At 45.3% G+C, this 21,402-nt stretch overlaps 1 protein-coding gene across 1 annotated transcript in view; it reads left to right on the top strand.

Moving 5' to 3' along the window:
- Positions 1-3,878: 3,878 nt before the first annotated feature.
- PRKCG (protein kinase C gamma) overlaps positions 3,879-21,402 on the top strand; it is a 41,140-nt gene continuing 23,616 nt past the window's right edge. Inside the window, 10 exon segments of the mRNA XM_058828325.1 lie at positions 3,879-4,051; positions 5,303-5,334; positions 7,083-7,165; positions 9,064-9,175; positions 10,973-11,104; positions 12,930-13,086; positions 15,246-15,380; positions 16,821-16,908; positions 18,721-18,750; positions 21,117-21,263. Of these exon segments, the coding sequence (XP_058684308.1) occupies positions 3,879-4,051; positions 5,303-5,334; positions 7,083-7,165; positions 9,064-9,175; positions 10,973-11,104; positions 12,930-13,086; positions 15,246-15,380; positions 16,821-16,908; positions 18,721-18,750; positions 21,117-21,263 (1,089 nt within the window).

Here is a 21,402-nt window from a genome sequence, read left to right as displayed (position 1 = left end):
GGGGAGGGGAAATTGGGAATTTTTTGGGGAAAAAATGGGAATTTGGGGGGAGGAAATTGGGAATTTCAGGAGGGAAAAATTGGGAATTTTGGGGGGGAAAAAATGGGAATTTTTTGGGGAAAAGGAATTTGGGGGGGAAAAACTGGGAATTTCAGAAGGGAAAAATGGGAATTTTGGGGAGGGGAAATTGGGAATTTTAAGGCGGAAAAAATGGGAATTTGGGGGAAAAACCGGGAATTTTGGGGTGGAAAATCGGGAATTTTGGGGGGAAAAATGGGAATTTTGGGGGGAGAAAAATGGGAATTGGGGGGGGAAATCGGGAATTTTGGAGGGAAAAATGGGAATTTTGGGGGGGAAAAAATGGGAATTTTGGGGGGAAAAATGGGAATTTTGGGGGGAGAAAAAATGGGAATTTGAGGGGAGAAAATGGGAATTTAAGAAGGGAAAAATGAGAATTTTTGGGGGGGAAAATTGGGAATTTTGGGGGGGAAAGGGATTTATCCATCCCCAAAATTTGGGACTTTTAAGAGGGGAAAAAAAAAGGGGGAGGGGCGGGGCCGGCCCCTCCCCCACCCCCCAACCCAAATTTTTTTTGGATTCTCCAGGGTGGGGGAGGGGATGACCCGTCCCAAATTCCCAAAAAAAATCTGGATCCGGGAGGGATCCTCTGGGACTCGTCCGAGATTTTTATTTTTGGGGAAGCCGAATTCCCAAATTTATTTCGGGAATCCTCTGGGAGCCCCTCCCCCCCCTCCCAAATCCCAGCCCCAAAACTCCTCCCAAGTGACGCGGCCCCTTTAAGGAGAAACCACGCCCACACCGCGTCATTTGCATAACCACGCCCATTGCCGCAGGGCGAGGCCACGCCCCCTTCCCATAGAACTCAATGGGGTTAAGCCACGCCCCCTCCCATAGAACTCAACGGGGCTAAGCCACGCCCCCTCCCATAGAACTCAACGGGGCTAAGCCACGCCCCCATAAGGGTTAAGCCACGCCCCCTCCATAGACCTCAATGGGGCTAAGCCACGCCCCCTCCATAGAACTCAACGGGGCTAAGCCACGCCCCCTCCATATAACTCAACGGTGTTAAGCCACGCCCCACACGTCAATCAACGCGTAAGCCACGCCCCCTCTAAGCCACGCCCTCCCTGTATAAACCCAGCGCGGTTTAAGCCACGCCCCCTCCTCGCCCGCCCCTCATTTGCCGCATTGCCGAGGCCACGCCCCCTCCGCCTCAAAGCCACGCCCACTCCCCGCGCTAAGCCACGCCCCCTCCCTCCTCGGATCGCCGCGGGGCCCGGGCCGAGCGTCCGTGGGTCCGTCCGGGTGTCCGTGGGTCTGTCCGTGGGTCTGTCCGTGGGTCCGTCCGGGTGTCCGTGGGTCTGTCCGTGGGTCTGTCCGTGGGTCCGTCCGGGTGTTTGTGGGTCTGTCCATGTGTCCGTCCGTGGGTCCGTCCGTGAGTCCGTGGGTCTGTCCGGGTGTCCGTGGGTCTGTCCGTGGGTCTGTCCGTGGGTTCGGCCGGGTGTCCGTGGGTCTGTCCAGGTGTCCGTGGGTCCGTCCGGGTGTTTGTGGGTCTGTCCATGTGTCCGTCCGTGGGTCCATCCGGGTGTCCGTGGGTCCGTCCGGGTGTCCGTGGGTCTGTCCGTGGGTCCGTCCGGGGTGTCCGTGGGTCTGTCCGAGCGTCCGTGGGTCCGTCCGGGTGTCCGTGGGTCAGTCCGGGTGTCCGTGGGTCTGTCCGTGGGTCTGTCCGTGTGTCCGTCCGTGGGTCTGTCCGTGGGTCTGTCCAGGTGTCCGTGGGTCCGTCCGGGTGTCCGTGGGTCTGTCCTTGGGTCTGTCCAGGTGTCCGTGTGTCCCTCCGTGGGTCTGTCCGTGTGTCCGTGGGTCCGTCCAGGGTGTCCGTGGGTCCGTCCGAGCGTCCATGGGTCCGTCCAGGGTGTCCGTGGGTCCGTCCGGGTGTCCGTGGGTCCGTCCGGGGTGTCCGTGGGTCTGTCCAGGTGTCCGTGGGTCCATCCGGGTGTCCGTGGGTCTGTCCAGGGTGTCCGTGGGTCCGTCCAGGTGTCCGTGGGTCTGTCCGTGGGTCCGTCCATGTGTCCGTCCGTGGGTCTGTCCGTGGGTCTGTCCAGGTGTCCGTGGGTCTGTCCGTGGGTCTGTCCAGGTGTCCGTGGGTCTGTCCGTGAGTCTGTCCGTGAGTCTGTCCGTGTGTCCGTGGGTCTGTCCGTGTGTCCGTCCGTGGGTCTGTCCGTGTGTCCGTCCGTGGGTCTGTCCAGGGTGTCCGTGGGTCTGTCCGTGGGTCTGTCCGGGTGTCCGTGGGTCTGTCCGTGGGTCTGTCCAGGTGTCCGTGGGTCTGTCCGGGTGTCCGTGGGTCTGTCCAGGGTGTCCGTGGGTCTGTCCGTGGGTCTGTCCAGGTGTCCGTGGGTCTGTCCGGGTGTCCGTGGGTCCGTCCGGGTGTCCGTCCGGCTGGCCGTGGGTCTGGCCGTGGGTCTGTCCAGGTGTCCGTGGGTCTGTCCGGGTGTCCGTGGGTCCGTCCGGGTGTCCGTGGGTCTGTCCGTGGGTCTGTCCGTGGGTCTGTCCAGGTGTCCGTGGGTCTGTCCGTGGGTCTGTCTGTGGGTCTGTCCGTGGGTCTGTCCAGGTGTCCGTGGGTCTGTCCGTGGGTCTGTCCGTGGGTCTGTCCGTGGGTCCGTCCGTGGGTCCGTCCGTGGGTCTGTCCGGGTGTCCATGGCTCTGTCCGTGAGTCTGTCCAGGTGTCCGTGGGTCTGTCCGTGGGTCCGTCCGTGGGTCTGTCCGTGGGTCTGTCCATGGGTCCGTCCAGGGTGTCCGTGGTTCTGTCTGGGTGTCCGTGTGTCCGTCCGTGGGTCAGTCCGTGCGTCTGTCTGTGTGTCCATCTCTATGTCCACCCCCGTGTCCGTCTGTCCATCCCTGTGTCCATCCCTGTGTCCATCCCTGTGTCCGTCTGTCCGTTCCCATGTCCGTCTGTCCATCCCCATGTCCGTCCCTGTGTGTCCATCCCCGTGTCCGTCTGTCCATCCCTGTGTCCATCCCCGTGTCCATCCCCGTGTCCGTCTGTCCCTCCAGGTGTCCGTCGGGGTTTCCGGCCATGGCTGAAGGGGAGCGGTCAGTGTGTCCGTGTGTCCGTCCAGGTGTGTCCAGCTGTCTGTCCGTCCATGGCCGAGGGGGAGCGGTCAGTGGCCGGAGGGGTCAGTGTGTGTCCGTCTGTCCCTGCAGGTGTCCGTGTGTCCGTCCATGGCCGAAGGGGACCGGTCAGTGGCCGGAGGGGTCAGTGTCTGTCTGTCCGTCCCTCCAGGTGTCCGTGTGTCCGTCCATGGCCGAGGGGGACCGGTCAGTGGCCGGAGGGGTCAGTGTCTGTCTGTCTGTCCATCCCTGCAGGTGTCCGTGTGTCCGTCCATGGCCGAAGGGGACCGGTCAGTGGCCGGAGGGGTCAGTGTCTGTCTGTCCATCCCTGCAGGTGTCCGTGTGTCCGTCCATGGCCGAAGGGGACCGGTCAGTGGCCGGAGGGGTCAGTGTCTGTCTGTCTGTCCGTCCCTGCAGGTGTCCGTGTGTCCGTCCATGGCCGAAGGGGACCGGTCAGTGGCCGGAGGGGTCAGTGTGTGTCCGTCTGTCCCTGCAGGTGTCCGTGTGTCCGTCCATGGCCGAGGGGGACCGGTCAGTGGCCGGAGGGGTCAGTGTCTGTCTGTCCGTCCCTGCAGGTGTCCGTGTGTCCGTCCATGGCCGAGGGGGACCGGTCAGTGATTAGTGACCGGTGTCCGTCTGTCCCTGCAGGTGTCCGTGTGTCCGTCCATGGCCGAAGGGGACCGGTCAGTGGCCGGAGGGGTCAGTGTCTGTCTGTCTGTCCATCCCTGCAGGTGTCCGTGTGTCCGTCCATGGCCGAAGGGGACCGGTCAGTGGCCGGAGGGGTGGGTCCCTCGGGCCGGCCGCTCTTCTGCCGCCGGGGGGCCCTGAGGCACAAGGTGGTGCACGAGGTGAAGAGTCACCGGTTCACGGCGCGGTTCTTCAAACAGCCGACGTTCTGCAGCCATTGTACCGACTTCATCTGGTGAGTGACACACCTGGGGACACCTGGGGACACCTGGGAACACACCTGAGATACACCTGAACACACCTGGGGTACACCTGAACACACCTGAACACACCTGGACACACCTGAGCTCACACACACTCACACCTGTACCGGTTCACGGCGCGGTTCTTCAAACAGCCGACCTTCTGCAGCCACTGCACCGACTTCATCTGGTGAGTGACACACCTGAACACACCTGAAATACACCTGAGATACACCCAGACACACCTGAACACACCTGAAATACACCTGAGCTCACACACACTCACACCTGCACCGGTTCACGGCGCGGTTCTTCAAACAGCCGACGTTCTGCAGCCACTGCACCGACTTCATCTGGTGAGTGACACACCTGGGGACACCTGGGGACACCTGAAATACACCCAGACACACCTGCACACACCTGGACACACCTGAGCTCACACACACTCACACCTGTACCGGTTCACGGCGCGGTTCTTCAAACAGCCGACCTTCTGCAGCCATTGTACCGACTTCATCTGGTGAGTGACACACCTGGGGACACCTGGGGACACCTGGGGACACCTGGGGACACCTGAGATACACCTGAACACACCTGGGGACACCTGAAATACACCCAGACACACCTGAAATACACCTGGGGTACACCTGGGGACACCTGGGGCCACACCTGGACACACCTGGACACACCTGGTGACATCACAGACACACCTGGACACACCTGGTGACGTCACAGACACACCTGGACACACCTGGACACACCTGGGGTACACACACACACACCTGAGATACACCTGGACACACCTGGACACACCTGGTGACGTCACAGACACACCTGGACACACCTGGTGACATCACAGACACACCTGGACACCCCTGGTGACGTCACAGACACACCTGGACACACCTGGACACCCCTGGGTGACGTCACAGACACACCTGGACACACCCAGACACACCTGGGTGACGTCACAGACACACCTGGACACACCTGGACACCCTTGGGTGACGTCACAGACACACCTGGACACACCTGGTGATGTCACAGACACACCTGGACACACCTGGACACCCTTGGGTGATGTCACAGACACACCTGGACACACCTGGACACCCTTGGGTGATGTCACAGACACACCTGGACACACCTGGACACCCTTGGGTGATGTCACAGACACACCTGGACACACCTGGACACCCCTGGTGACGTCCCCTGGTGACCCCTCCCCGTTTTTCTCTCCCCAGGGGCATCGGCAAACAGGGCCTGCAGTGCATGGGTGAGACCCCAAAACACCCAAAAACACCCCAAAATCACCCTAAAAACACCCCAAAAACACCCAAAATCACCCGAAAACACCCCAAAACCACCCAAAATCACCCCAAAACACCCCAAAAACACCCAAAATTACCCCAAAATCACCCAAATCACCCCAAAAACATCCCAAAATCACCCCAAAAACACCCAAAACACCCAAAATTACCCCAAATTAACCCAAGATTCCCTAAAATCCCAAAAATTCCCCCAAAATTCCCAAAATTTTCATCAAAACCCCCCCAAATTTCCCAAATTCTCCCAAAATTCCCTCAAATCCTTCCCGAAATTCCCTAAAATCCCCAAATCCCCCCAAAATGACCCAAAATTCCCTCAAATTCCCCCTGATCCTTCTAAAATTCCCCCCAAATTCACAAATTTCCCTCAAAATTCCCAAAATTTTCCCAAAATTCCCAAAATTCTCCCAAAATTCCCAAAATTCCCAAAATTTTCCCAAAATTCCCAAAATTTTTCCCAAAATTCCCCCAAAATCCCCCCAAAATTCCCAAATTTTTCATCAAAATCCCCCAAAATGCTCCAAATCCCTCCCAAATTTCCCAAATTCCTCCCAAATTCCTAAAATTCCCCCCCAAAAATTCCCAAAAATCAAAAAAATTCCCCCAAAATTTGGGAATTTGGGGACCCCGCCGGTGGGCGTGGCCTGGGCGATGATTGACAGGTGGGGTGGGCGTGGCCTGGGTGATTGACAGGCTGAGTGTGCGTGACCTGGGCAATGATTGACAGGTGGGGTGGGCGTGGCCTGGGCGATGATTGACAGGCGGGGTGGGCGTGGCCTGGGCGATGATTGACATGCGGGGTGGGCGTGGCCTGGGTGATGATTGACATGCGGGGGTGGGCGTGGCCTGGGCGATGATTGACAGGCGGGGGTGGGCGTGGCCTGGGCGATGATTGACAGGCGGGGTTGGCGTTGCCGTGGCAACCAATGGGCAGCAACGGGCGGGAATTTTGGGGGAATTTTGGGAATTTTGGGAAAATTTGGGATTTTGGGAGATCCTGGAAGGAATTTTGGGGAAAATTTTGGGGAGATTTGGGGGAATTTTGGGATTTTGGGGGGATTTGAGGAGGATTTTTTTTGGAATTTGGGGGAAATTTGGGATTTTGGGATGGATTTGGGAAGCCTGGAGGAATTTTGGGGGAAATTTGGGAATTTTGGGGGAATTTTGGGAATTTTGGGGGAATTTTGGGGAATTTTGGGATTCTCAGAGGGAAATTTGGGATTTTGGGGGGTCCTGGAAGGGATTTTGGGGGAAAATTTGGGGAATTTGGGGGGATTTGAGATAAAATTTTGGGGAATTTGGGGAAAATTTGGGATTTTGGGGCAAAATTTGGGATTTTTGGATGAATTTGGGAACCCTGGAGGGGTTTGGGGGGAAATTTTGGGGAGATTTGGGGGAATTTTGGGATTTTGGGGGGGATTTGAGGGAAAATTTTTGGGAATTTGGGGAAAATTTGGGATTTTCAGGGGGAAATTTGGGATTTTGGGGGATCCTGGGAAGGAATTTGGGGAAAATCTGGGAAATTTTGGGAATATTTGGGAATATTTGAATTTCTGGGTGGGATTGGAGGGAATTTGGGGGCTTGGGAGGTTCCTGAGGGGAATTTTTTGGGGATTTTTTGGGGATTTGGGGAATTTTTTGGGAATTTGGGAATTTTGGGAATGTCTAATCCCGGTTTTTTTTTGGGAATTCTCAGTTTGCAGCTTCGTGGTTCACAAACGCTGCCACGAATTCGTCACCTTCGAATGTCCCGGGGCCGGGAAGGGACCCCAGACCGACGTGAGTCCCAAAATTCCCAAAAATTCCCCAAATCCCCAAAAATCCCACCCCAAATCCCAAAAATTTCCACTTCCAGGACCCAAAACTGGGATTTTTTGGCCCAAAATTGGTGGAATTCACCCCAAAATCGCTTCTGGGGAGAGGGAAAATCCCATCCTGGGGTTCCCCATTCCCAAATTCCCAAAAAATTCCCAAAATTCCCAGAAATTCCCAAAAATCTCACCTCGAATCCCCAAAATTTCCCCTTCCAGGACCCAAAATTGGGATTTTTTGACCCAAAATTGGGATTTTTTGACCCAAAATTGGTGGAATTCACCCCAAAATCGCCTCTGGGGAGAGGGAAAATCCCATCCTGGGGTTCCCCATTCCCAAATTCCCAAAAAATTCCCAAAATTCCCAGGAATTCCCAAAAATCCCACCCCAAATCCCAAAAATTTCCCCTTCCAGGACCCAAAATTGGGATTTTTTGGCCCAAAATTGGGATTTTTTTACCCAAAAAATGCGGAATTTTCCCCAAAATCTCGGGAATTTCAGCCAGGATCTCATCCTGACCTCTCCTGACCCCAAAATTCCCAAATTTCCCCCCAAAATTCCCAAATTTTCCACTCCAACCTCCCAAATTTGGCCATTTTCCCCCCCTAAAATCCCCATTTTTCCTCCTAAAATCTCCATTTTTTTCCCCAAAACCTCGGGAATTTTTCCCAAAACTTCGGGAATTTTTCCCAAAACCTCAGGAATTCTCCCCAAATCCCCCAGGACCCCCAAAATTCCCAAATTTCCCCCCAAAATTCCCACTCCAAGCTCCCAAATTTAACCATTTTTCCCCCTAAAATCCCCATTTTTTCCTCCTAAAATCCCCATTTTTTTTCCCAAAATCCCCATTTTTTTTCCCAAAACCTCGGGAATTTTTCCCAAAACTTCGGGAATTTTTCCCAAAACCTCAGGAATTCTCCCCAAATCCCCCAGGACCCCCAAAATTCCCAAATTTCCCTCTCCAACCTCCCAATTTTGACCATTTTTCCCCCTAAAATCCCCATTTTTCCCCCTAAAATCCCCATTTTTTTTCCCAAAACCTCGGGAATTTTTCCTAAAACCTCTGGAATTCTCCCCAAATCCTCAGAACTCCCAAAATTCCCACTCCAAACTCCCAATTTTGAACCATTTCCCCCTAAAATTCCTGGAAAAATCACCTAAAATCCCCATTTTTCCTCCTAAAATCCCCATTTTTCCCCCTAAAATCCCCATTTTTTTTCCCAAAACCTCGGGAATTTTTCCCAAAACCTCGGGAATTTTTCCCAAAACCTCAGGAATTGTCCCCAAATCCCGCAGGATCACCAAAATTCCCAAATTTCCCTCTCCAACCTCCCAATTTTGGCCGTTTCCCCCCCTAAAATCGCCATTTTTCCTCCTAAAATTCCCATTTTTCCCCCTAAAATCCCCATTTTTTTTCCTAAAATCTCGGGAATTTTTCCCAAAACCTCGGGAATTTTTCCCAAAACCTCTGGAATTCTCCCCAAATCCCGCAGGACCCCCAAAATTCCCAAATTTCCCTCTCCAACCTCCCAAATTTGGCCATTTCCCCCCCCTAAAATCCCCATTTTCCCCCCTAAAATCCCCAATTTTTCCCAAAATTCCCGTTTTTTTTCCCAAAATCTCTGGAATTCTCCCCAAATCCTCAAATCCCCCAAAATTCCCAAATTTCCCTCTCCAACATCCCAAATTTGGCCATTTCCCCCCCCTAAAATCCCCATTTTTCCCCCTAAAATCCCCATTTTTCCCCCTAAAATCCCCATTTTTCCCCCTAAAATCCCCATTTTTTTTCCCAAAACCTCGGGAATTTTTCCCAAAACCTCGGGAATTTTTCCCAAAACCTCAGGAATTCTCCCCAAATCCCGCAGGATCCCCGGAACAAGCACAAGTTCAAGGTTCACAGCTACAGCAGCCCCACGTTCTGCGACCACTGCGGCTCCCTCCTCTACGGCCTCGTCCACCAGGGCATGAAATGCTCCTGTGAGCCCCCAAAATCCCGGGAAATCCCGGGAAAACTCCGGGAAAATCCCGGAATTCCGGGATTCAGGGGGGTGGGGAGGGTGGGGGGAGGGCAGGGGATTTTTTTGGGATTTTTTGGGAATTTTTAGGGATTTTTGGGGAATTTTTGGGGAATTTTGGGGAATTTTTTTGGAATTTTGGGGTGATTTTTTGAGATTTTGGGGGGTTTTTTTAGGGAATTTTGGAGAATTTTTGGGGGATTTTTGGGGGATTTTTTTGGGAATTTTGGGGATTTTTTAGGGAATTTTTTTGGATTTTTTGGGGAATTTTGGGGGGATTTTCTGGGGAATTTTTTTGGGGGATTTTGGGGGGATTTTTTAGGGAATTTTTTGGGATTTTTTGGGGATTTTTGGGAATTTTTGGGGGATTTTTTTGGGGATTTTGGGGTGATTTTTTGGGGAAATTTTGGGGATTTTTTGGGAATTTTGGGGGATTTTTTTGAGATTTTTTGGGATTTTTTGGGGATTTTTTGGGGATTTTTTTGGGAATTTTGCGGGATTTTTTGGGAATTTTGGGGATTTTTTTGGGAAATTTTGGGGATTTTTTGGGATTTTTTGGGGGATTTTTTGGGAGTTTTGGGGGATTTTTTTGAGATTTTTTGGGATTTTTTGGGGGGATTTTTTGGGGATTTTTTGGGAATTTTGCGGGATTTTTTTGAGATTTTTTGGGAATTTTGGGGGGATTTTTTAGGGAATTTTGGGGGATTTTTTGGGGGATTTTTTTTGGAATTTTGGGGATGTTTTAGGGAAATTTTGGGGATTTTGGGGGATTTTTTGGGGGATTTTTTTTTTATTTTTGGGGGATTTTTTTTAGATTTTTCCGGATTTTTGGGGATTTTTTGGGGGATTTTTTGGGGATTTTTTTGGGAATTTTGGGGGATTTTTTTGAGATTTTTTTGGATTTTTTGGGAATTTTTTGAGGATTTTTTAAGGAATTTTGGGGGGATTTTTGGGGGATTTTTTTGGGAAATTTTGGGGATTTTTTGGGAATTTTGGGAGGATTTTTTAGGGATTTTTTTGGGGATTTTTGGGAATTTTTGGGGAATTTTTTGGGGGATTGTGGGGGGATTTTGGGGGGATTTTATTAGGAATTTTGGGGGGATTTTGGGGATTTTTTGGGATTTTTGGGGATTTTTTGGAGGATTTTTTTGGGATTTTTTGGGGGAATTTTGGGGATTTTTGGGAATTTTGGGGGGGGGGTTTGGGCTTTTTGGGGATTTTTTGGGGATTTTTTTTTTAATTTTTGGGGATTTTTTGGGGGGATTTTTTTGGGATTTTTGGGGATTTTTGGGGTTTGGGGCCACTCCTGACCCCCCAAAAATTCCCAAAAAATTCCCAAAGAATTCCCAAAGAATTCCCAACCTTTCCCAACCCTCTGGAATTCCTCAGGCTGCGAGATGAACGTGCACAAGCGCTGCGTTCAGGGGGGATTTGGGGAAAAATTGGGGATCTTTGGGGATTTTTGGGTTTTGTGACCTCTTGTGACCCCCTAAAAATTCCCAAAAAATTCCCAAAAAATCCCAGAAATTCCCAAATTCCCAGAAATCCCTAAAAAATCCATTCTGTAAGAAAAATATCCCAAAATCTGGGTTTGGGGGGATTTGGGGGGGGGAAAAATCAGGGAAATTTGGGTTTTTATGGGGAAAAATTGGGAATTTTTGGGTTTTGGGCCTCTCCTGACCCCCCAAAAAATCCCAAAAAATTCCCAAAAAATTCCCAAAGAATTCCCAACCTTTCCCAACCCTCTGGAATTCCTCAGGCTGCGAGATGAACGTGCACAAGCGCTGCGTTCAGAGCGTTCCGAGCCTCTGCGGCGTCGACCACACCGAGCGCCGGGGGCGGCTCCAGATCCGGATCCAGGCTCTTCCCGGGGAACAGCTCCACGTCACCGGTACCGGAAAAATTCCCGGGAAAAATCCAAATTCCCGGGAATTCCCACAAGGAAAATTAAAAAAAAATAATTTAAATTAAGTTTAAAATAAAAAAAACCCCGGGAAAATCGGCCCAGGAATGGCGGGAAAACGGGGGGAGGAATTCCCGGAATTCCGGGTGGGAACGGGGGGGGAAATCCTGGGAATTCTTTGGGAATATTCTGAAAATTCCATGGGAATGATCCCAAAAAATTCCTTGGGAATATCCCTAAAATTCAATGGAATAACCCAGAAAATTCCCATTTTTTTTCCCCTAAAATTCCCATTTTTTTCTCCAAAAATTCCATTTTTTTTCCCCTAAAATTCCCATTTTTTTTCTCCTAAAATTCCCATTTTTTTTCTCCTAAAATTCCCATTTTTTTCTCTAAAAATTCCCTTTTTTTCTCCTAAAATTCCCTTTTTTTCCCCTAAAATTCCCATTTTTTCTCTAAAAATTCCCATTTTTTTCCCCTAAAATTCCCATTTTTTTCCCCTAAAATTCCCATTTTTTCCTGGAATTCCAGGATTTTCCAGTGGGAGGGATCCAGAACCTGATCCTGATGGATCCAAATCATTTCTGGAATCCCAGATCCAAAAAAATTCCCTAAAAATCCCCAAAATTCCCTAAAAATCCCAATTTTTCCCCTAAAAATTCCATTTTTTGACCTAAAATTCCCATTTTTTCCCATAAATTCCTATTTTTTCCCCAGAATTCGAAGATTTTCCAGTGGAAGGGATCCAGAACCTGATCCCGATGGATCCAAATCATTTCTGGAATCCCAGATCCCAAAAATTCCCTAAAAATCCCCAAAATTCTCTAAAAATCCCAATTTTTCCTCTAAAAATCCCAATTTTTCCCCTAAAATTCCCTTTTTTTCCCCTAAAATTCTCATTTTTTATCTGGAATTCCAGGATTTTCCAGTGGAAGGGATCCAGAACCTGATCCCGATGGATCCAAATCATTTCTGGAATCCCAGATCCCAAAAATTCCCTAAAAATCCCCAAAATTCCCTAAAAATCCCTTTTTTTGACCTAAAATTCCCATTTTTTTTCCTAAAATTCCCATTTTTCCCCATAAATTCCTATTTTTTCCCCAGAATTCCAGGATTTTCCAGTGGAAGGGATCCAGAACCTGATCCTGATGGATCCCAACTCTCTTTTGGATCCCAGATCCCAAAAATTCCCTAAAAATCCCAATTTTTCCCCTAAAAATTCCATTTTTTTCTCTAAAAATTCCCTTTTTTCCCCCTAAAATTCCCATTTTTTTCCTGGAATTCCAGGATTTTCCAGTGAAAGGGATCCAGAACCTGATCCTGATGGATCCCAACTCTCTTTTGGATTCCAGATCCCAAAAAATTCCCTAAAAATTCCATTTTTTGACCTAAAAACTCCATTTTTTCTCCTAAAATTCCCGTTTTTTTTCCCATTTTTCCTGGAATTCCGGGATTTTCCAGTGGGTGAGGCTCGGAACCTGATCCCGATGGATCCAAATCATTTCTGGAATCCCAAATCCCAAAAAAATTCCCATTTTTTCCTCTAAAATCCCCATTTTTTGACCTAAAAACTCCATTTTTTCTCCAAAAATTCCCGTTTTTTTTCCCGTTTTTCCCGGAATTCCGGGATTTCGCAGTGGGTGAGGCTTGGAACCTGATCCCGATGGATCCAAATCATTTCTGGAATCCCAGATCCCAAAAAAATTCCCATTTTTTCCTCTAAAATCCCCATTTTTTGACCTAAAAACTCCATTTTTTTTCCTAAAATTCCCGTTTTTTTTCCCGTTTTTCCCGGAATTCCGGGATTTCACAGTGGGTGAGGCTCGGAACCTGATCCCGATGGATCCCAACGGGCTCTCGGATCCCTACGTGAAGCTGAAGCTGATCCCAGATCCCAAAAACGTCTCCAAGCAGAAAACGAGGACGGTGAAGGCGACGCTGAACCCGGTGTGGAACGAGGCCTTCCTCTTGTGAGAGAAAAACTGGGAAAAATCCGGGAAAAACGGGAAAAATCCGGGGAGAAATCTGGGGAAAAACTGGGAAAAATCGGGGGAAAAACTGGGAAAAATCTGGGAAAAATGGGAAAAATCCGGGGAGAAATCTGGGGAAAAACTGGGAAAAATCTGGGGAAAAACGGGGGAAAAAACTGGGGAAAAACTGGGAAAAATCTGGGGAAAAACGGGAAAAATCCGGGGAGAAAGGGGGGAAAAACTGGGAAAAATCTGGGGAAAAACTGGGGAAAAATCCGGGAAAAATGGGAAAAATCCGGGGAAAAATCCAGGAAAAAATGGGAACAGTCCTGGGAAAAACAGGGGAAAAATCCGGGGAAAAACTGGGAAAAATCCGGGGAGAAAGGGGGGAAAAAACTGGGAAGAATTTGGGGAAAAAATGGGGAAAATACTGGGAAAAATCCAGGGGAATATGGGAAAAATCCAGGGAAAAATCCGGGGAAAAATTCAGGGAAAAATTCAGGGAAAAAATGGGGAAAAAATCCGGGAAAAAAATGGGGAAAAACGGGGAAAAATCCTGGGAAAAATCCGGGGAAAAATGGGAACAGTCCTGGGAAAAACGGGGGAAAAATCCGGGGAAAAACTGGGAAAAATCTGGGAAAACTGGGAAAAATCTGGGGAGAAATCTGGGGAAAATCTGGGGAGAAATCTGGGGAAAAACTGGGAAAAATCTGGGGAAAAACGGGGGAAAATCTGGGGAAAAACTGGGAAAAATCTGGGGAAAAACTGGGAAAAATCTGGGGAAAAACTGGGAAAAATCTGGGGAAAAATGGGAAAAATCCTGGGGAAAAACGGGAAAAATATGGGGGAAAAATGGGAAAAATCTGGGGAAAAACTGGGAAAAATCTGGGGGAAAAATGGGAAAAATCCTGGGAAAACGGGGGAAAAAACTGGGAAAACTGGGAAAAATCCTGGGAAAAAATGGGAAAAAATGGGGAAAATCCTGGGAAAAATTCAAGGAAAAAAAGGGAAAAAACAGGGGAAAAATTCAGGGAAAAATCCAGGAAAAAAACGGGGAAAATACGGGGAAAAATCCAGGGAAAAAAATGGGAAAAATGGGGGAAAAAATCCAGGGAAAAATCTGGGAAAAATCCAGGAAAAATTCAGGGGAAAATCCAGGGAAAAATTCTGGGAAAAATGGGAAGAATCCAGGGAAAAAAAAGGGGAAAAATGGGGGAAAAGGGGAAAAATCCAGGGAAAAATTCAGGGAAAAATCCAGTGAAAATCTGGGGAAAAATGGGAAAAATGGGGGAAAAATCCTGGGGAAAAATGGGAAAAATCCTGGGAAAAAATAGGAAAAATACTGGGAAAAATTCAGGGAAAAACGGGGAAAAAACTGGGAAATAACTGGGAAAAAATCCAGGGAAAAATCCAGGGAAAAATGGGGAAAAAAAGGGAAAAAAATGGGAAAAATCTGGGGAAAAATGGGAAAAAATGGGGAAAAATCCTGGGAAAAAATGGTTAAAATCCTGGGAAAAATTTAGGGAAAAACGGGGAAAAAACTGGGAAATAACTGGGAAAAAATCCAGGGAAAAATCCAGGGAAAAATGGGGAAAAAAACGGGAAAAAAATGGAAAAAATCCGGGGAAAAATGGGAAAAAATGGGGAAAAAACGGGGGGAAAATGGGGAAAAATTGGGAAAAATTCTGGGATAAAACTGGGAAAAATCCAGGGAAAAATTCAGGAAAAAAAACAGGAGAAAAAAGCAAAAAAATTGGGGAAAATCCAGGAAAAAATGGGGAAAATCCAGGGAAAAATCCTGGGAAAAATGGGAAAAATCCAGGGAAAAAATCAGGGAAAAACGGGGGAAAATGGGGGAAAAATTCAGGGAAAAATGGGGGAAAAATCCTGGGGAAAATCCAGGAAAAAATCCTGGGAAAAAAACAGGAAAAAAAAGCAAAAAAATTGGGGAAAAATCCGGAAAAATCTGGGAAAAATCAGGAAAAAAATGGGAAAAAAATGTGGAAAAAAGTGGAAAAAAGTGCAAAAAATTCAGGAAAAATCAGGAAAAATCGGGAAAAAAATGGGAATAAATGGGAATAAAAAGGGAAAGAGGGGAGAAAAGTTGGGAATGTGGAGGGGATATCCGGGATTTTGCCGAAATTCCCGGTTTTCCGCAGCAATCTCCGCCCGGGGGATTCCGAGCGGCGCCTCTCGGTCGAGGTTTGGGATTGGGATCGAACGTCCCGGAACGATTTCATGGGAGCCATGAGCTTCGGGGTGGCTGAGCTGCTCAAGGGTCACGTGGATGGATGGTAAAAAATTGGGAATTTTTGGGGAATTTTTTGGGATTTTTTTGGGGATTTTTTGGGGATTTTTTGGGAATTTTTTGGGAATTTTTGGGAATTTTTTGGGGATTTTTTAGGGAATTTTTGGGGAATTTTTGGGGAATTTTTGGGGATTTTTTGGGAATTTTGGGGATTTTTTTGGGAATTTTTTGGGATTTTTTTGGATTTTTTGGGGGATTTTTTTGGGAATTTTTGGGGATTTTTTGGGAATTTTGGGGGGGTTTTTTTGAGATTTTTTGGGAATTTTTGGGAATTTTTTGGGGATTTTGGGGTTTTTTTTTTGAGATTTTTTGGGAATTTTGAGGATTTTTTGGGGAATTTTTTGGGGATTTTTCGGGGATTTTTTGGAATTTTTTGGGGGATTTTTTTGGGAATTTTGGGGGATTTTTTGGGAATTTTGGGGGTTTTTTTTTGAGATTTTTTGGGAATTTTGGGGATTTTTTTGGGGAATTTTGGGGGATTTTTTTTGGGATTTTTTTTTGGGAAATTTTGGGGATTTTTTGGGGATTTTTTTTGGGAAATTTTGGGGATTTTTTGGGAATTTTGGGGGGATTTTTTTGAGATTTTTTGGGATTTTCTGGGAATTTTTGGGGGACTTTTTAGGGAATTTTGGGGGATTTTTTTTGGGATTTTTCGGGGAATTTTTTGGGAATTTTAGGGGGGGGTTGGGAATTTTTGGGGGATTTTGGGGAGATTTTGGGGGGATTTTTGGGGGAATTTTTTTGGATTTTTTTTGGGATTTTTTGGGGAATTTTTGGGGAAATAATTGGATATTTTGGGGTTTTTTTATCGGTTTTTTTGGGTTTTTTTGGGGGTTTGGTGACTCAGGAGAGGAATTTGGGAAAATTGGGAATTTGGGGAATTTCTGGGAATTTTTGGGATTTTTTGGGATTTTTTTTGGAATTTTTGGGGGATTTTTTGGGGATTTTTTGGGGAAAAAAATCAGATTTTTGGGGGTTTTTTGTTGGTTTTTTGGGGTTTGGTGACTCAAGAGAGGAATTTGGGAAAATTGGGAATTTGGGGAATTTCTGGGAATTTTGGGGATTTTTTTGGGAATTTTTTGGGACTATCTTTTGGGGAATTTTGGGGAGAAAAATCAGGATTTTTGGGGGGTTTTATTGGGAATTTTTGGGAATTTTTTCAGGGATTTTTCGGGAGAATTGGCTGGAAATTCATGGAGCGATTTTTCCCAGGAATTCCAAGAAAAACCCAGGAATTCCAAGAAAAATTTGGGAATTCCAGGGGTGTTAAAAAAACCTCATTTTTCTCTCATTTTTTCCCCTTTTCCCGACGTTTTTTTGGGAAATTTGGGCGGATTTTTATGGGAATTTCGGGGTTTTTGGGGCTGGAACTTCCCAAAAATTCCCGGAATTCCCAAAAATTCCCAAAAAATTCCCGGAATTCCAGGTTCAAGCTGCTGAATCAGGAGGAGGGGGAATATTACAACGTCCCCGTGGCCGACACCGACGACTGCGGCCTCCGCCCAAAATTCGAGGTTTGGAACCCAAAATTCCCCCAAAAAATTCCCAAAAATTCCCAAATAAATTCCCAAAATTCCCAAAAAAAAGCTCCAAAAAATTCCATTAAAAAACCCCCAAAAAATCAACAAGAAATCTCAAAAAAACCCTAAAGATTCCTAAAAAATACCCCAAAATTCCCCCCAAAATTCCCCCAAAATTCCCCCAAAAATTCCCCCAAAATTTCCCAAAAATTCCCAAATAAATTCCCAAAAATTCCCAAATAAATTCCCAAAATTCCCAAAAAAAAGCTCCAAAAAATTCTATTAAAAAACCCCCAAAAAATCCACAAGAAATCCCAAAAAAACCCGAAAAAATTCCTAAAAAATGCCCCAAAACTCCCCCCAAAATTCCCAAAAATTCCCCCCAAAAATTCCCAAATAAATTCCCAAAAATTCCCAAATAAATTCCCAAAATTCCCCCAAAAAAAAGCTCCAAAAAATTCCATTAAAAAAGCCCCAAAAAATCCACAAGAAATCCCAAAAAACCCCTAAAAATTCCTAAAAAATACCCCAAAATTCCCCCAAAAATTCCCAAAAATTCCCCCAAAAATTCCCAAATAAATTCCCAAAAATTCCCAAATAAATTCCCAAAATTCCCCAAAAAAAAGTTCCAAAAAATTCCATTAAAAAACCCCCAAAAAATCCACAAGAAATCCCAAAAAAACCCCAAAAAATTCCTAAAAAATGCCCCAAAATTCCCCCCAAAATTCCCAAAAATTCCTCCAAAAATTCCCAAAAATTCCCCCAAAAATTCCCAAAATTTCCCAAATAAATTCCCAAAATTCCCCAAAAAAAAGCTCCAAAAATTCCATTAAAAAACCCCCAAAAAATCCACAAGAAATCCCAAAAAAACCCGAAAAATTCCTAAAAAATGCCCCAAAATTCCCCCAAAAAATTCCCCCAAAAATTCCCAAAATTCCCCCAAAAAAGCTCAAAAAAAAATCCATTTAAAAAAAAACCCAAATCCACAAGAAATCCCAAAAAAACCCTAAAAAATTCCTAAAAAATACCCCAAAATTCCCCCAAAAAATTCCCAAAAAAATTCTCAAAATTCCCCCCAAAAAAGCTCCAAAAAATTCCATTAAAAAACCCCCCAAAATCCCTAAAAAATACCCCAAAATTCCCCCAAAAAATTCCCAAAAATTCCCAAATAAATTCCCAAAATTTCCCAAATAAATTCCCAAAATTCCCCAAAAAAAAAGGTCCAAAAAATTCCATTAAAAAATCCACAAGAAATCCCAAAAAAACCCTAAAAAATTCCTAAAAAATTCCCCAAAACTCCCCCCAAAATTCCCAAAAATTCCCCCAAAAATTCCCAAAAATTCCCAAATAAATTCCCAAAATTCCCCCAAAAAAAAGCTCCAAAAAATTCCATTAAAAAAGCCCCAAAAAATCCACAAGAAATCCCAAAAAAACCCTAAAAATTCCTAAAAAATACCCCAAAAATCCCCCAAATCCACCCCAAAATTCCCCAAAATCCCCAAACTCCACCCAAACATTCCCAAAAATTCCCAAAAATCCCAAAAATCCACCCAAATATTCCCAAAAATCCCCAAAATCCACCCAAAAATTCCCAAAAATCCCCAAAATCCACCCAAATATTCCCAAAAATTCCCAAAAATCCCCAAAATCCACCCAAAAATTCCCCAAAATCCGCAAAATCCACCCAAATATTCCCAAAAATTTCCAAAATTCCCCAAAAATTCCCAAAAATCCCCAAAATCCACCCAAACATTCCCAGAATTCCCAAAATTCCCGGAATTCCCAAATTTTTTTGGTCTCTTCCAGGCCTGCAATTACCCCCTGGAGCTCTACGAGGTAAAATTGGGGAAAATTGGGAAAATTTGGGATAAAATTGGGGGGAAAATTGGGAAAAAAGGGAAAAAAATTGGGGCGAAATGGGAAAAAAATTGGGAAAAAATTTGGGAAAAATTGGGGGGAGAATTGGGGGGAAAAATGGGAAAATTGGGAAAAAAGGGGGAAAAAATGGGGAGAAAAATGGGGAAAAGTGGGAGGGAAAAAAGGGAGGAAATGGGGAAAATTTGGGAAAAAATTGGGAAAAAAATGGGAAAAAATTGGGGAGAAAAAAAGGGAAAAATTGGGAGAAAAATGGGAAAAAATTGGGAAAAATGGCCCAAAAATGGGAAAAATTCAGGAGAGAAATGGGAAAAATTGGGAGGAAAAAAAGAGAAAAAATGGGGAAAATTTGGGGGAAAATTGGGGAAAAAAATGGGAAAAAATTGGGGAGAAAAAAAGGGAAAAATTGGGGAAAATTTGGGAAAAATTGGGGAGAAAAAAAAGAAAAGTGGTGAAAAAAAGTGGGAAAAATTAGGGAGAAAAATGGGAAAAATTCAGGGAAAAATGGAAAAAGAATTGGGAGAAAAATTGGGAAAAATGGCCAAAAAATGGGAAAAATTCAGGAGAGAAATGGGAAAAATTGGGGAAAAAATGGGGAAAAAAATGGGAAAAAATGGGGGAAAAAATGGGAAAAGAATTGGAAGGAAAATTGGGAAAAAATATCAGGAAAAATGGGAAAAAAATTGGGGAAAAAAATGGGAAAATTGGGGGGAAAAGTGGGGAAAAAAAGGGAAAAATTTGGGATAAAAAAGGGGAAAAATGGGAAAAGGGAAAAGGGGAGAAATTGGGGAAAAAATTGGGAAAAAAAGAGGGAAAAAAAGCCAAAAAAAATTGGGAAAAAATGGGGAAAAAAATTTAGAAAAATTGGGAAAAAATGGGGAGAAATTGGGGAAAAATGGGGGAAAAAAATTGGGGGAAAAAGGAGAAAAAAAGCCCAAAAAATTTGGAAAAATTGGGAAAAAATGGCAAAAAAATGGGAAAAAATTAAAAAAAAAATTGGGAAAAATTGGGGAAAATTGGGGAAAAATTGGGGAAAAAATGGGGGAAAAAAATGGGAAAATTGGGGAAAAAAGGAGGAAAAAAAGCCCAAAAAATTTGGAAAAATTGGGAAAAAAAGGCCAAAAAAAAAGGGAAAAAATAAAAAAAAATTGTGAAAAAATGGGAAAAATTGGGGGAAAATGGGGGAAAAAAAAAGGGAAAAATTGGGGAAAAAATGGGGGAAAAAAAGCCCAAAAAACGGGGAAAAAAAGGCAAAAAAATTGGGAAAAATTGGGGAAAAAAGGCAAAAAAAAAGGGAAAAAATTAAAAAAAAATTGGGAAAAATGGGGAAAAATTGGGGAAAAATGGGGAAAAATTGGGGAAAAAATGGGGGAAAAATTGGGGAAAAAAAGAGGAAAAAAAGCCCAAAAAATTGGGAAAAAAGAAGGAAAAAAAATTTGGAAAAATTGGGAAAAAAAGGCAAAAAAAATGGGAAAAAATTTTAAAAGAATTTGGGAAAAATTGGGAAAAATGTGGAAAAATTGGGGAAAAAATGGGGGAAAAATTGGGGAAAAAAGGAGGAAAAAATGCCCAAAAAATTGGGAAAAAAGGCAAAAAAATTGGAAAAAATTGGGGAAAAAAGGCAAAAAAAATGGGAAAAAATTAAAAAAAATTTGGGAAATTTTGGGAAAAATGGGGAAAAATTGGGGAAAAAATGGGGGAAAAATTGGGGAAAAAATGGGGGAAAAATTGGGGGAAAAAGGAGGAAAAAAAGCCCAAAAAACGGGGAAAAAAAGGCAAAAAAATTGGGAAAAATTTTTAAAAAATTGGGAAAAAATGGGAAAAATTGGGGGAAAATGGGGGAAAAAAAAGGGAAAAATTGGGGAAAAAATGGGGGAAAAAAAGCCCAAAAAACAGGGAAAAAAGGCAAAAAAATTAGGAAAAATTGGGAAAAAAAGGCAAAACAAAAGGGAAAAAATTAAAAAAAAATTTAAAAATTTGGGAAAAATGGGGAAAAATGGGGAAAAATTGGGGAAAAATGGGGAGAAAAAATGGGAAAAATTGGGGAAAAAAGGAGGAAAAAAAGCCCAAAAAATTTGGAAAAATTGGGAAAAAATGGCAAAAAAATGGGGAAAAAAATTTTAAAAAATTGGGAAAAATTGGGGAAAAATGGGGGGAAAAAAGCCCAAAAAACGGGGAAAAAAAGGCAAAAAAATTGGGAAAAATTGGGAAAAAAAGGCAAAAAAAAAGGGAAAAAATTAAAAAAAAATTTGGGAAAAATGGGGAAAAATTGGGAAAAATCAGGAAAAATTGGGAATTGTGACCTTTGACCCCTCCCCCCCCTCTAGAAAGTTCGTCGGGGCCCCTCCCCCACCCTGGGGCCCTCCCCCCTCCCCTCCCCCACCGAGGCCAAGCGGAGCCTCCTGGGCAGCGGCCGCTCCCAGCTGGGCGACTTCACCTTCCTCATGGTGCTGGGAAAGGGCAGCTTCGGCAAGGTGAGAGATCCAGAGGGGAATTCCCGGGAATTCCTGGGAATTCCCAAAAAAATCCGGGAAAAAACGGGAAAAAACGGCGGGAAAATGGCACAAAATGACCCAAAAATGACCCAAAAATGGCACAAAATGACCTAAAAAT

Source organism: Poecile atricapillus (assembly GCF_030490865.1).
Source record: "Poecile atricapillus isolate bPoeAtr1 chromosome 30 unlocalized genomic scaffold, bPoeAtr1.hap1 SUPER_30_unloc_3, whole genome shotgun sequence".
Taxonomy (NCBI): Eukaryota; Metazoa; Chordata; class Aves; order Passeriformes; family Paridae; genus Poecile; species Poecile atricapillus.
This window is presented reverse-complemented; position numbering and strand designations above follow the sequence as displayed.